Source organism: Bos indicus x Bos taurus, chromosome 2, assembly GCF_003369695.1.
Source record: "Bos indicus x Bos taurus breed Angus x Brahman F1 hybrid chromosome 2, Bos_hybrid_MaternalHap_v2.0, whole genome shotgun sequence".
NCBI classification, from domain to species: domain Eukaryota; kingdom Metazoa; phylum Chordata; class Mammalia; order Artiodactyla; family Bovidae; genus Bos; species Bos indicus x Bos taurus.
Window position 1 is genome coordinate 4,803,255 of NC_040077.1, and position 15,516 is coordinate 4,818,770.

The following is a 15,516-nucleotide window of genomic DNA, read 5'->3' on the forward strand; positions in this document are numbered from 1 at the left end:
TTTTCTGTTTTCAGTATTTGTAAACAATGTGATCAACAAGGCTTAATATCCAGAATATACAAACAGTTCATACTACTCAGTATTAAAAAAAAAAAAAAATCAGAAAATGGGCAGAAGACTTAAATAGACATTTATCCTATAAATGGTTCTGAAATAATGGTGTCTTTAAGGAGAGAATATTCTGATATGACATTCCCATAGGGTGTGATTATTTCAAGAATGCCACTCTGTTGACTAAATAATTAATTTCCCTTTGTTGTAGATGAATGGTCTCGGCCTATATTTGGTCTTACCTCAAACTACAAAGGAATGACAAGAGAAGAAAGGGAGCAGAGAGACCTAGAACAGATGCCCCAAAGGCGAAGAATGAACAGGTATGAGGGAACAGGTATGAGTAAGTGAAGTAAATACTATTGCTCTGATAACTCAGGGTTTTTGTTGTTGTTGTGTTTTTTTTTAAATAAAGATGATTAAGAAACCCATAAGATGATAGGAGTTTGTCTTTCCGCTTGCTGTCTCTTGTAGTTCATAATACCGTTTAAGTTTAAATGTGGGTAGTGTCTAGTGACTAGACACTAGTCTAGTCTTATTCAAAGCCTCTGTTATTTTATTGCATACTAAACTAGTGAATTAGTTGGAGAAGGCAATGGCACCCCACTCCAGTACTCTTGCCTGGAAAATCCCATGGATGGAGGAGCCTGGTAGGCTGCAGTCCATGGGGTTGCTAAGAGTCGGACACGACTGAGCGACTTCACTTTCATTTTCACTTTCATGCATTGGAGAAGGAAATGGCAACCCACTCCAGTGTTCTTGCCTGGAGAATCTCAGGGACGGGGGAGCCTGGTGGGCTGCCGTCTATGGGGTCACACAGAGTCGGACACGACTGAAGCGACTTAGCAGCAGCAGTGTCTAGTGAAGCTTGTTACCTGCTCCCCTCCCAGAATTTCCTGGTTGCATCTGGCCTCTTCTGCCGTTTTGGAGGTTGCTTCTGTTGTTGCAACCACTTACAGGAACGACTTTCTTAGTCCCATTTCCAGATTCTTAGTGGCGGGGCGGGGGGGGGTGGGGGTAGGGGGGATATTACTGGTTAAATTTGTATCCATAAACTGGATACAGTTGCATCTAGCAGGATCATTACAGGTGAGTGAAACCTGATGTGCAAATGATGAGTGAAATAAATAGCACTTTTATAAGATGAGGAATTATTTTCTCTGATCCAATATAAAAGACCTAATTATGATCTGAGTTTGATATTTCACTTTGCTCTTTTCCCCTTAATTGTAAAGTTCTAACATTCCTAATATCTCATCAATTGCTTTTCTCCCAGCACTGGTGGTCAGACACCCCGAAGAGATCTGGAAAAGGTGCTGACAGGGGAGGAAAAGTAAGATTTTTTTGTATTGATTTTCTTCTTACACGATATTGTGAATGTTCTTCTTGCTGCCTTAAGAAAAATAGCGAATGAAATGATGGTTCAGAGTAGTGGGGGATGATTTCTAGTGTAGCATTTATTGAATATCCACACTGTATTGGTGCTCTGGAGGCTACAAGAAAATTGAAAAATAGTTCAAGTAAAGATTTTGTTGCCACTTGCTATATAATATATAATAGAACTTTACAATTAAGGGGAAAAGAGCAAAGTGAAATATCAAACTCAGATCATAATTAGGTCTTTTATATTGCATCAGAGAAAATAATTCCTCATCTTATAAAAGTGCTATTTATTTCAGTCATCATTTGCACATCAGGTTTCACTCACCTGTGTTAGGCTCCAGAAATACAGAATCATATTAAAAGTAGTCCATTCTCTCAAAGTCTTTAGAGGGATCAGAGGCAAAGGGGAGAGCTTAAGCAAAGATGTAGGATAAACACTCAAGGCCTATTTTAGGATTGCTAGTAGCCGAAATCAGATTGATTGTATTCTTTGCAGCCAAAGATGGAGAAGCTCTGTACAGTCAGCAGAAACAAGATGGGACTGACTGTGGCTCAGATCATGAAATCCTTATTGCCAAATTCAGACTTAAATTGAAGAAAGTAGGGAAAACCACTAGATCATTCAGGTGTGACCTAAATCAAATCCCTTATGATGATACAGTGGAAGTGACAGATAGATTCAAGGGATTAGATCTGATAGAGTGCCTGCAGAACTATGGACGGAGGTTCGTGACATTGTACAGGACGCAGTGATCAAGACCATCCCAAGAAAAATAAAGGCAAAATGGTTGTCTGAGGAGGCCTTACAAATAGCTGATCAAAGAAGAGAAGCTAAAGGCAAAGGAAAAAAGGAAAGATACACCCATTTGAATGCAGAGTTCCAAAGAATAGCAAGGAGAGATAAGAAACTTTTCCTGAGTGAAATAGAGGAAAATAATAGAATGGGAAAGACTAGAGAAAATTAGAGATATCAAGGGAACATTTCATACAAAGATGGGCACAATAAAAGTCAGAAATGGTATGGACCTAACAGAAGCAGAAGATATTAAGAAGAAGTGGCAAGAATACACAGAAGAACTATACAAAAAAGATCTTCATGACCCAGATAACCACAGTGGTGTGATCACTCATCTAGAGCCAGACATCCTGGAATGTGAAGTCAAGTGGGCCTTAGGAAGCATCGCTACGAACAAAGCTAGTGGAGGTGATGGACTTCCAGTTGAGCTATTTCAAATCCTAAAAGATGGTGCTGTGCAAGTGCTACACTCAATACGCCAGCAAGTTTGGAAAACTCAGCAGTGGCCACAGGACTGGAAAAGGTCAGTTTTCATTCCAGTCCCAAAGAAAGACAATGCTAAAGAGTGTTCATACTACTGCACAATTGCACTCATCTCACATACTAGCAAAGTAATGCTCAAAATTTTCCAAGCCAGGCTTCAACAGTACATGAACTATGAACTTCGAGATGTTCAAGCTGGATTTAGAAAAGACAGAGGAACCAAAGATCAAATTGCCAACATCCGTTGGATCATCGAAAAAGCAAGAGAGTCCCAGAAAAACATCTACTTCTGCTTCATTGACTATGCCAAAGCCTTTGATTGTGTGGATTACACCAAACTGTGGAAAATTCTTCAAGAGATGGGAATACCAGACCACCTGATCTGCCTTCTGAGAAACCTGTATGCAGGTCAGGAAACAACAGTTAGAATTGGACATGGAACAACAGACTGGTTCCAAATAGGGAAAGAAGTACCTCAGGGCTATATATTGTCACCCTGCTCATTTAACTTATATGCAGAGTACATCATGTGAAATGCTGGGCTGGATGAAGCACAGGCTGGAATCCAGATCACTGGGAGAAGTATCATTAACCTCAGATATGCAGATGACACCACCCTTATGGCAGAAAGCAAAGAACTAAAGAGCCTCTTGATGAAAGTGAAAGAGGAGAGTGAAAAAGTTGGTTTAAAGCTCAACATTCAGAAAATGAAGATCATGGCATCTGGTCCCATCACTTCAGGGCAAACAGATGGGGACACCATGGAAACAGGGAGAGACTCTATTTTCTTGGGCTCCAAAATCATTGCAGATGGTGACTGCAACCATGAAATTAAAAGACACTTCCTCCTTGGAAGAAAAGCTATGACCAACCTAGACAGCATATTAAAAAACAGAGACATTACTTTGCCCACAAAGATCCATCTAGTCAAATCCATAGTTTTTCCAGTAGTCATGAATAGATGTGAGAGTTGGACTATAAAGAAAGCTGAACACCAAAGAATTGATGCTTTTGAACTGTGGTGTTGGAGAAGAGTCTTTAGAGTCCTTTGGATTGCAGGGAGATCCAACCAGTCAATCCTAAAGGAAATCAGTCCTGAATATTCATTGGAAGGACTGATGTTGAAGCTGAAATTCCAATCCTTTGGCCACCTGATGCGAAGAGCTGACTCATTTGAAAAGACCCTGATGCTGGGAGAGATCGAGGGTGGGAAGAGAAGGGGACGACAGAGGATGAGATGGTTGGATGGTGTCACCAACTTGATGGGCATGAGTTTGAGTAAGCTCCAGGAGTTGGTGATGAACAGGGAAGCCTGGTGTGCTGCAGTCCATGGGGTCACAAAGAGTCAGATATGACTGAGCAACTGAACTGAACTGAGTAGGCCGAAGTGATCGGGCAGTAACTGTGGTGCCTGAAGTGGTGGAAGATAAGGTTGGAAATGCAAATATTGACCAAACTCTGAAGTGCTTTAAATCAAGATGAGGGATGTTTACTTCTCTGGTTTCCTAGAAAGTTTTTGAGCATGGATGTGAAATTAAATTTGATTTGGAATGCACTGCTGGTGGCATGCTGTGGGATGGGTTGCAGGGCAGAAGAACTGAAGGTGGTGATACAGGTCAACTGAAACTGTAATGGAGAAGCAGAAAGTTGAGAATTCACAGGTGCAAAACTGCCAGGAGTTGGTGACTTGGTGGGCGAAGAGCTGGCTAGAGTTGAAGATACCAACCAGAATTTTAAACTTAACTAACTGAGATGATGGTGTTACCCTTCACTAGAGTGGAGAGAAGTTGATGTGAAGTCATAGGTGAGTTTTTTCTTGAACATATTAAATAGAAGGTGAATGAGAGAGTCCTGTAAATATCCTGGGTCTGGTGCTGGAGTTTGAGCTGAGACACTGATAGTTATCTCCCTAGCAAAGACTGTTGAACCATGAGATTAACAGAGTGAAAAATAATCTCAACGGGGAATTCCCTGGTGGTCCAGTGGTTAGGACTCGGTGCTTTCACCGCAGTGGCCCAGGTTCAGTCCCTGGTTGGGGAACTAGGATCTCGCAAGCTGCACAGTACAACAAAACAAAAAAACCCACTAAATGCATCAAAAAATAAACTGAATGCTTTGAAAAGGGGTGTAGCCACCGAAGGCCAGTGAGGAGCTGTGATCCTACACATTGGACGAGAACCTAGAGAAGGACAAGGCTGCCCTGGAGGGGGCTATGGTGGAGAGTAGACTTCAGAGGGGCTTTGCAGTGAATGCTGGCAATTATGCAGCACCCACATCACAAAAGGCAAACAGGAAATCAGTTGGAGGGAGCACATGTCATTTACTTGTGGATAGGTTTGCTGATAGTGGCTTCAGGGGGAAATAAGAGTTGTGGGAAATTTTCTAGTCCGTTGATCTATTCACATATATGAAAGTTATAGAAGCTTGATATTTAAGAACAGAGCAAACCATACAAGGGAATAGAAGAGAGTTTAGAATCTTTTAGCCTTCTCTTCCACCCCCCACCCCAACATACACACATATCCAATCTCCATTTTACCAGTGGAGATAGTTACCTAAAAGTTGAGTGATTCGAATTCCCAGACACTGAATAGACTTTACTTTTGAAGGATGGCAGTCTTACTTGAGCATGGTAGTTCTTAAATTTGTATGTGAAAGTTACCGTATGTGACACCATTAAATGCTGGCAAGGATGCAGAAAAACTAGATCACTCATCCACTGCTGCAGGTAAAATGGTACAGCCACTCTGGAAAATAGTGTGGTGGTTTCTTATGTAGAAACACATGCACAGAGATTCATGAGTGCAAGCCAAACGGGAAAATGTAAATAAAAATTGATGAGTTACAGCAACATCAATATCCTGCTTGCCATAGTGTGCTGTAGTGGTTTGCATGTTGTTTTTTGAGAGACACACTGGATCTCTCTGTATTAATTCTTAAAACTGCATGTGAATCTGTATCTCAAGTTTTTTTTTTACAAAACAGGAAACAGACCAAAAGATTACTGTATGAGTTGCATATGCACAACCATGTAAACCACTTTATGGTCATACTCAGTTTGGGAGGTCATTTGACTGCCTGACTTTCCATGTCACAAGTGAACACAAGTGACTCCATTAGACCAGAGAAATTGAGATTCAGAGTCCTCATGGAGGAACCAGCCTTAGAAAGGAGAGAGACACGATTATATCTGAAGCTGAGAAGAGGGGATAAGGAATCCTGCAGAGGAAGCTGGCTTTGTGGGGAAAGTTGAGCAGTTAATAGAGCAGCATGAGTGATGATGCAGCCGTCTAAGACAGCAGGGCATGGGTGGGTGACATCGGGAGGGCAGAGGAGATCTGACACAGATGTGCGGATGAGTGCATGGGCCCGGCTAAGGCTGGCTACATAAGCAGCGTGCTCTTCTTCCCGTTCTCAGGGCTCTTAGACCTGGAGATCCTGGATTCTGCGCCCGGGCAAGGGTCCCCATGCCCTCGAACAAGGACTATGTTGTCAGGCCCAAGTGGAATGTGGAAATGGAATCATCCAGGGTAAGTAATCAGTCCAGGGACAACAAGGTGGATCTGAAACGCAGATTACTGTCTGTCTTGTACTTCATGTTTGAGAACCCTTAAGCAGCTCTTAGGGTTTATCTGATTTGAAGAGAGCTATTTTTCTCTTTATCTAGCCAGTTTATCTGGTTATTATTATTACTGGTTTGGTTATATTTCTGACCATTATTACTGGTGAGCATTACTTCTGACTTAAAGAAACATTATCAGTTGGGAAGTTTCTTCATATTAACTCCTTTTATTTCAACTGAAGCTTGAAGGCTAGAGTGTTTTGGTGTTTTATTTTTTTTAGAACCCTGAGGAACAGAACTCACCTTTTGCACCCTACTGTTGAGCTGTTTTAAGTCAGTTGTTATGAGGTGTTTAGGGTAGACACTGTGCTCCATCACTGTAAATACTACTCGCTGATCCTCATTGCTGCTCAGTAATCTTTTTTTATTCTCCATTCAAACTACTCTTTCTAGCCTGGTATTCTTAAAAAGGGCCTAAGCCGATTGGAAAAGCATAAGAGGAGATTTGCAGAACAGAAACGACTCAGCAAAGTGCACCGTGCTGTCAAGTTCAGCATTGAAGGCAACAGGATGCCCCTGTAGGCCTGGCCCTGCCCGAGCCTTATCTGGGAGGTATCCCCAAGGAAGCATGCTCTGTGCATGGGCTTGAGCAGCTAGAGGGGAAACAAGCGTGTGTGTGTGCTTTCCTAACCAGAAAAGGCCAGAACCACTTTTAGTTCTGAAATAATGACTGTGACAGGCACCTAGTGACATTCTGGTCATCTTGAATATTTAGAAATTGATATGAGGTTCCCTTCCTTTATCAGTACCCCAGTATATAATTACCTCACTGATAGATATTTTGGTCTTTCTGCCTGGTACCCTTTTTATTAAAAAGGTTTTTGTCAGGGCCCAGAATCATAGTGGTTGGTCTGCCTTACAGGCATATAAGCTGGTTAGTAACATCTTGGTGGAAGGGACGTAGCTTTGTGTTATCAGTGGCTCAGTAACCTGCCTTTGAGGGCTCATTGCATAAATCCTAACACTGAATATTTAGGAGATAAATTTAATTAATATACATTTGGAAGTCCAAGCACACAGTCTTACTTTATTGAGAATAAATAAAGGGTAGAAGAGCACTGGTTCAGTGCTAAGAACTCCTTCATCTCTACTTCCTTCACTTTTTTCTCCCCACTACCCCTCTTTTTGGTCACACCTTGTGGCTTGTGGGATCTCAGTTCTCTGACCAGGAATTGAACCCGGGCAGTGAAAACCTGAAGTCCTAACCATAAGACCACCAAGGAAGTCCCCTCCTTCCCTTTTCTCTTCTATTTCTGTTTCCCTTGATATCCCTCCTTCCCCTCCCCACCACCCCTGTTTTTCTTTACCTTTACTATTCTCACTGTCTCTTCCTTTCTTTTATTCTTCTCTTTCATAATATATTTTCTTCCCCAGTACACTTATTTCAGAAAATCAGGATCTACAATAGGGCAGAGAAAAATCTAGTAAAAAGTGGTAATGGCCAGTCTCTTTTGGAAGGGCATGTGCCTGTCTGCTGGTGTTGATAGTCTGGATCCCACCCTCCCTGTAGGTGTTGGGGAGGGGGGAACAGGTGGCCCAGCCTCCTGCTAGACTGAGACATGACCAGCATGACGAGAGGGAAGTTCAGAGTTCTCCTTTGTCCAACATTCCCAAATCCAAATGGACTGTTATTGGCCTGTCTGGCTTATAGAGCTCTGTCCAAAAAATAATAATAAGGCATGTTTTGGGAGCTGGCCTCGTAGCTAAGTTGGTAAAGTGTCTGCCTGCAATGCAAGCAGCCCAGGTTCGATTCCTGCTTTGGGAAGATCCCCTGGAGAAGGAAATGGCAACCCACTCCAGTGTTCTTGCCTGGAGAATCCCATGGACAGAGGAGCCTGGCAGGCTACAGTCCATGGGGTCGCAAAGAGTCAGACACAACTGAGCAACTAAACTACAAACCAGCACATCTGTGTTACACTGCAGTGGACTGTCCTGCACTGTCTCCCTATTAAGACTCCTCACATGTCCCCTCAGGCTCTCACACTGTACAGACACTATGAGTGTTACTGGAAAACACGCTTCCTAAGAGAAAACTGAACTGAATTAATGGCTTTCACATGAAACTCTTTTTATTTTAAGTGTAATTCTTATTTTTGAAATTACATGAGTAAATATACTGTAGAATAAACCCCATTCCCCAAAGTTCTATTCTTCCTCCATGTAAAGCACCACTGTTAACAATTTTGATGTATTAAATGTATTTTCAGTAATGTTTTAAACTTAGTTTTTCCTGCTTATAATTGTAGAAAATTTTGAGATTATAAAAAGAAAAATCACTCACCACTCAAAAGCAATGTGACAAAAATTTTGCCTTGTTTCCTATTGATATTTTAATATAATTAAAATTATATTTATATAATCTTGATCACTTTCTCTCATTAAACCACCTTATATATTCATCATTTGTAATGGCTGCATAAGTCTATCATGTAAAAACATATTAATAATTTGTTCATTCTTCTATGGTTTCTGATTTTTCACTTCTAAATAATTCAGTAACTTGCACTACATTGTATGTTTATATGCTAATTTATTCCATGTAATGCTTTTAAAATAACATTAAAATGACAAAGCAGTGCATGTTTTTATATAAATCTTTAAATACAAAACGCACAAATAAATTTAGTGTCACTTGTAATCCCACCACACCTTATATTAACATTCTGGGTTATTTCTTTAATCCTTTATATATGTGTGCATAAACATATTATTACTGGTTTGGGGTTTCTTTTGTTGTGGTAGTAGTGTTTGAACTTTTAAGCAAAATTGTGATCATATTCTTTTATACCTTGTTAGGTTTGTGTTTTACTTAACATGGTAAAAATTCATTTGAGTGAACATTCTTCAGTGACTAAATATTGTATTATAATATGATTGACCGTATTTTTTAAAGCAAACCCATCTTGCTAATCTTTTAGGCTGCTTTTGATTGTTCACTGATAAAGTGTAGTATACAGTTTTACTGTCCTAGGTGGTGTAGGGTTAAGAAATCAAGAGAGAAGTTATTCAATGTGACATGCTAGGTGTTCAGTTTTGTGTGTTTTCAGACTTGGGGTAACCAGGCATTTGCCAGCTACGGGACTTATGATCTATAACAAGGGGTAGATCAGCGCAGCCTGGGCGTGTCCCAGTTGCTGAGATTAGAGGGCTCAAATTGTTACAGAAGGGGCTGGGAGTGGACAAGAAGTGCAGGCTGATGTGGAGAGCTGCTGGGAGCTGGGCAGTCGGCAGAGATTTGAGCAGGCAAGGCTTCCAGTGTGCACTGACTCTGCACATCCTAAAATCGGGGCACACTGTCTGAAAGGAAGGGACTCCAGAAATCTGGGGTATTGCGTAGGGTGATAGTGCTTTCTCATCTGATAATGAATTTTTACACCCCCTCACAGGACTAGTGCCAAATACTAAAATTGATGTTAATATAATATTTGTAATTGGGATGTACATAGAAAATCTAGGATGGATATCAATGTAGCTCTTATTCAAGAATGATTTTATTAGAGACCCTTGCTTATATCTGAGGTAGAAGCTGAATCTAAAGGTGAGCTAAGCCTAGGAGGGGTTCCCCAACTCAAAAGAACTTCACCACACTAGTACCAGCCCTAAAGTATCTCCAGTCTCTACCTTATTTTAGCATTCTTTGAATTAAGCTTCACAGGCGATTCAGTAGTAAATATCTGGGGAAAAGAACTGAAAAAACTCATCTCTTTTTAACTACTCAACATTCATGAAGATTGGGATTGCTGGCATTACTGTACCAAACAAGAAGAGTTTGCCCTGATCCAACATAAATGGCAGACCTTTTCAGCATTTCTTAAAGGTGTGAACTTCTTGGAGACCACGCTTTTTCAAGACATAACAATCTTTTCAAAATATAGAAGAAATTACCTAACAACAAATCTTTAACCATAAAAGGGCAAGTAGAAAGAGAATGCAAGAAGTAGTAAGCCTCTTGGATCAAGAGACTTAACTTACTTTTCTTTTTGTGTCAAACTGATTGCAAAGTAGTAGTAATAGTAGTAGTAGCTGATGTTTATTTTGAGCCATGATTGTGTGCTTGTATTTGTTATTATTACCTGATCACTTCTCCCAGCAGTCCTGGAAGTCTTTCAGACAAGGGGCATCATTTGCACAGGTTTATAGAATCCTGACTATTTCTAATCTGAAACTAGAGCTCCAGCAAGCACTTAGCAGTTCTGATCTCATTCGTTACGCTTAGGGTTTTTTCTCGATGACTTTCCTTGCCTTAGAAGATAATTTTTTATGCCAGCACTGTTTGAACTTGTGTATGTCAAGTGGTCACCTCCATATTTGGTCTTTGAAAGGAAAAAGCATACAGTCAAAATGTAATCTGATGAATCAGGGGGAATGTAGTTTCAGTCCTCCCCCGTTTCTCTCTCCTAGCAAATTTCTGTGGACTTGAGGCAAAATTTTAAAATACGGCGCAGATAACAACAAAATTATTCTTCTCTGAGAGAGCTTAATATACATTTCTGACACTGCTGTGTATACTTGCTCTGTTGTTCCTGAGGTCACCAAAGCTTATTTTGGTTATTCCAGAGCTGGGAGCTCTTCAGTCTGCTGACTTTCAGATAAAAGAAGGTGAAAGACAAAACTAAATATATGTGTTTCAGTAATTTGCTCTTTAATTTCTACCCCACTCTTAGTTTCAGGGGACCTCCAAGAAGGGTATCAGTCGACTGGATAAACAGATGAGAAAGTTCACAGACATCAGGAAAAAAAGCAGATCTGCACACGCAGTAAAAATCAGCATCGAGGGCAATAAGATGCCCTTGTGACTGCCTGGGAGGTTCCCCGTCGCTACTCTTCAGAAATGCGCGATGGACTCTTTGGAGAAAGATGATATTTTAAAAACTTTTTTAGTGTACCTGTAAATGATTCAGCTTGTATCAAATGTCATAGGATTCGCAGTTCTCTCAGTTATATTTAAAACCATTTGTTGTGCACTTTGTACAGAAGAATACTAGTCATACTTCTATAAACTTTACACAATAAAATTCCATTCTGGTTTTGGGGGGCTGTGTCTTCATTGTCTTCAAGGGTGCATTCGCTACCAGGGTGAAAATTGGTTCTTGGTGAGTGAAGAAAAACTGTAGCTGTTACAGTGGTTTGACCCTTAAAAGTTCAGCCTTCCAACTCTGGTATGGTTTGTCTGGCCTCCATCCTTGGTTCCTCACTGTGTACTTCTTAAGGCCCTTGGGATTTCCTGGGTACTAGGAATGTCTTTATGTTGCTAATGAGGCGAGTCCTGGTAGACCCCTGGATAACTAGGATTGGGGGCTGGTCACCAGAAAGGACCTACCACACAGAGGGTTGGAATTTGGGGCAGGCCCCGTGGTGGGTGGGTGGGGACCCTGGAGATTGACCTGACCTAGTTGTAATGCCCCATGTTGTAATCAGTCGTGCCCAAATAATGAAGCCTCAGTTAAAAACTCGGGACACTGAGGGTCAGTGGAGCTTCCTGTGTTCCTCCGTGAACACACTGATGTGCTGCTATGGCTATGTGCCTTGATTCCACAAAGAGTGCAGAAGCTCTGCGTTTCCTCCCAGACCGTACCTCATCTTCCATGTGTCTTCATTTCGTTGATCCTCATTTGAATCCTTTATAATTAACTATAAGGGCTTCCCTGGTGGCTCAGATGGTAAAAGCGTCTGCCTACAATGCGGGAGACCTGGGGTTCCATCCCTGGGTCGGGAAGATCTCTGGAGAAGGAAATGGCACCCCACTCCAGTTCTCTAGCCTGGAAAATCCCATGGACGGAGGAGCCTGGTGGGCTACAGTCCATGGGGTCGCAAAGAGTCGGACACGACTGAGCAACTTCACCTTCACCTTCAAATTCGTTTTCTCCTTGGGGGAGGAGGGTCCTACAATTTGAAAAAAGATTAAGAAGTACTATCTAAGAGGAAACATGGGCATAGTTGAAAATCGCTATAATTGCTGATGAGCAGCCAGGCAATTGAGACAGAGAATAGTATAACTTACAGCTGTATAGTTCTATTTTTGTGATACTTTAAAGTCATTTTTATAGTCTCTGCAGACTTATTTGTGAGAAATCTCATTAATCAAGATTAAATCCAAGAATAAGTCATTGATTTTAATTATAGAAATCTTATGTTACAAATTGGGGAAGTGTTATCTGACTGTTGATATTCAGAAATACATGAGATTGTTGGTAAAAGTCTTTGAACAACCAAAATATGAAGTTTGTGCACTTGGAATCTCTGAGGATCTCTTTACCCTTACTTTCAATAAATTTAAAAGTACAAATGTGATCGTTGTAAAAAGCAGGTAGGTAAAGATAGAGGTAATAACTAACCACTAGGTGGAGATAGAAGAACAGCTGTTATCTGCAGCGTCATTTTTGTATCATATTCTCAGAAACACTTGGAGAACCAGCACAGCCATCTACTGAAGCAGATGTTGATGACCTTGATCATTAAAAATTCTAAACAAGAAAAGTAAAGTAGCACTTTACACTATGACTTCATCCAGTTTTTAAAAATCATTGTATACCTAACTATAAACTGAAGAAGAAATAAAAATAAGTTATTTAAAAAAAAAAGACTTGAAAGCTATTCATGCACCATTCTAGCATTTAAAGTAGTAAGTCCCAGTCACCTAAAACCTTTCACCTATATAGGGTTAAAATTCGTGATGGTGCCAAGTGTTAATGTGATAATCATACCTGAGAAATTTTAAATGTCAAAGTACTATTTTCTGTATAAATGGCCATTGCTGCATGGTTTATTTTAGTCTCAAAACTGGCCAAGAATAGCCTTGTTTTTCAAATTGGAAATAGTTCCAATTTACAGTAATGTTGCAAGAATGGTAAAATAAACCCCATATACATTTCACATATGTACAGCGAGTGTGAACGTTGTGCCACGTTTGCTTTGTCACAGAAGTGTTAACTTGCTTACGCTTGCCTCTTGATCCCCAAATACTTAAGCATATTTCTTCCTAAAACAAGGACCTTTAGTTTGTCCCAGTGTTGGTACTGGCAACTTTGACCACATGGATGCAGTGATGCAGAATCACATTTAATTTTTTCAGTTAACAAGTTTTAATTGTTGATTAACTTTGGGAAATTGTGTGTGAATGTGTAAAATACCCATAAAATTTGCCATCAAAAAGGACAGTTTTTAAGTATGCAGTTAGTGGCAATACAGCGTTCACTTTGCTGTGCAGCAGTCACTACTTTCCATCTCCACAAACCTCAGCCTGCAAAGCTGAAACTCCCCTTTGGACAGTAACTCCTTTCTCCTCTCCCCTTAGCCTGGCAAGCACCCTTGTGCTTTGTCTCCCATTTTGGCTGCTCTAGGTATCTCACGTAAGTGGAGTCATGCATTACCTTTTTTGACTTATCACTTAGCATGCTGTTCTCAAGGTTCATCCATGTTGTACCATTCATTTTAAGGCTGAATAATAATCTGTTGTCTGTAGATACCACCTTTCGTCAATCCATTTTGTTGACAGACACTTGGGTTACTTCCACCTTTTGGCCGTTGTGACTAATACTGCCATGAACATGGGTATACAGATACTTCTTTTGAGACCCTACTGTCAATTTTTTCAAGTATATCCCAGAAGTGGAAATGGTGGATCATATGGTAATTCTGTGAAGCACTGCCATGCTGTTTCCCATAATGGCTATACCATTTTACATTCTCACCAACAGGACCAATTTGTCCACGTCCTCACCAACACTTATTTTCTATTTTTTTGATAGTAGCCATCCTAATAGATGTGAGAGTGTATTATACTGTAGTTTTGATTTGTATTTCCCTAATAATTAGTGATACTGAACATTTGTATTCTTTCGGGGGCTTTGGATATCTTCTTTGAAGAAAGGTCTGTTCAGATCCTTTGCCCATTTTAAAAGTAAGTTTTTCCTTGTTGAGTTGTCAGAGTTCTTTATGTATTCTGGATAAGTTTATTAGATTTGTAATTTTTTTCCCCATTTCTTGGGTTGCATTTTCACTGTTGTACCCTCTGACACATAATTGGTTTTAATTTTGATGTAGTTCAGTTTATTTGTTTCCTCTTTAATTGCCTGTTCTTCTGTGGTGTCCAAGAAATAATTGTCGGATCCTGTCATGAAGCTTTTCTTAACATTTTTTTATAAGCATTTTATCTCTTATATTTAGGTCTTTGATCCATTTTGAGTTAACTTGCATTTGGTTTAAGGTAAGCATATACCTTTTTTTTTGACGTGTGAATATCTAGTTTTTAAAACACGTTTGTTGGAAATACTGTCCTTTCCCACTGAATGATCTTGGCAGCCTTGTCAACAATTATTTGACCATGTATGTCTATTGTGTCTTTTTCTGGACTCTTGTCAGTACGCCTGTCTTTGTGCCAGTATACTGCTTTGACTACTGTAGCTTTGTATTAAAATTTTAAATCAGAAAGTGTGGGTCCTTATACTTAATTATTTTTTGAGACTGTTTTGGCTATTTGGGGGCCATTTGAAATTTTGTTTGAATCTTAGAATGAACTATATTTTTCTGTAATAAACATCATTGGGATTTTGATAGGGATTGAATTGGTTTGGTAGATCACTTTGGGTAGTATTGACGTCTGCAGAGTCTTCCAGTTTATGGACACACAACGTCTTTCTGTGTGTTGTCCTCGGTGACGTCTTTCATCAACTTTGTGTAGTTTCCAGTGCACAAGTCTGTCACCTCCTTGGTTAACTTTGGTCCTAAGTATTGTATTCTTTTTGATGCAGTTGTAAATGGAATTGTTTTCTTAATTCCCTTTTAGGATTTTTCATTGTTAACATATAGAAATACAACAGATTTTTACATATTAATTTTATATCATTCAACTTTGCTGAATTTGTTAATTCTAACGTGTGTGGGTATGGGATATAGAATCTTTTGGCACATCTACATATAAGATTCTGTCTACCAATAGATTTTATTTCCAATTTGGTTAACTTTTTTTTACTTAGGTAATTGCTCTGGCTACGACTTCTGGTACTCTTTGATTAGAAGTCTCAAAAACAGGCATCCTGGGACTTTCCTGGTGGTCCAGTGGTTGAGAATCCGCCTGCAATGCAGGGGATGTGGGTTTAACCGCTGGTCAGGGAGCTAAGACCTCACATGCCACAGAGCAAGGAAGCCTGCGCACCACAAGTAGCCTGTGTGCTGCAACGAA

At 40.1% G+C, this 15,516-nt stretch overlaps 1 protein-coding gene and 1 non-coding gene across 8 annotated transcripts in view; both read left to right on the top strand.

Moving 5' to 3' along the window:
* The window catches only part of IWS1 (IWS1, SUPT6H interacting protein), a 49,495-nt gene extending 34,730 nt beyond the window's left edge, over nucleotides 1-14,765 (top strand). For 2 of the 7 annotated variants that reach the window (XM_027554840.1, XM_027554850.1), the window contains exons 11-14: nucleotides 263-374; nucleotides 1,328-1,384; nucleotides 6,132-6,243; nucleotides 11,000-11,367. In XM_027554840.1, coding sequence (XP_027410641.1) covers nucleotides 263-374; nucleotides 1,328-1,384; nucleotides 6,132-6,243; nucleotides 11,000-11,131 — 413 coding nt within the window. In that variant the 3' untranslated portion in view covers nucleotides 11,132-11,367. Of the gene's footprint in view, nucleotides 1-262; nucleotides 389-1,327; nucleotides 1,385-6,131; nucleotides 6,244-6,728; nucleotides 6,888-10,999 lie in introns of those variants that run through there. The other 5 variants (XM_027554874.1, XM_027554830.1, XM_027554859.1 and 2 more) reach the window with 4 other exon arrangements.
* Nucleotides 4,682-4,753, top strand: TRNAE-UUC. Its single transcript has one exon. It is a non-coding gene; the product is annotated as a tRNA-Glu (tRNA).
* Nucleotides 14,766-15,516: the final 751 nt, after the last annotated feature.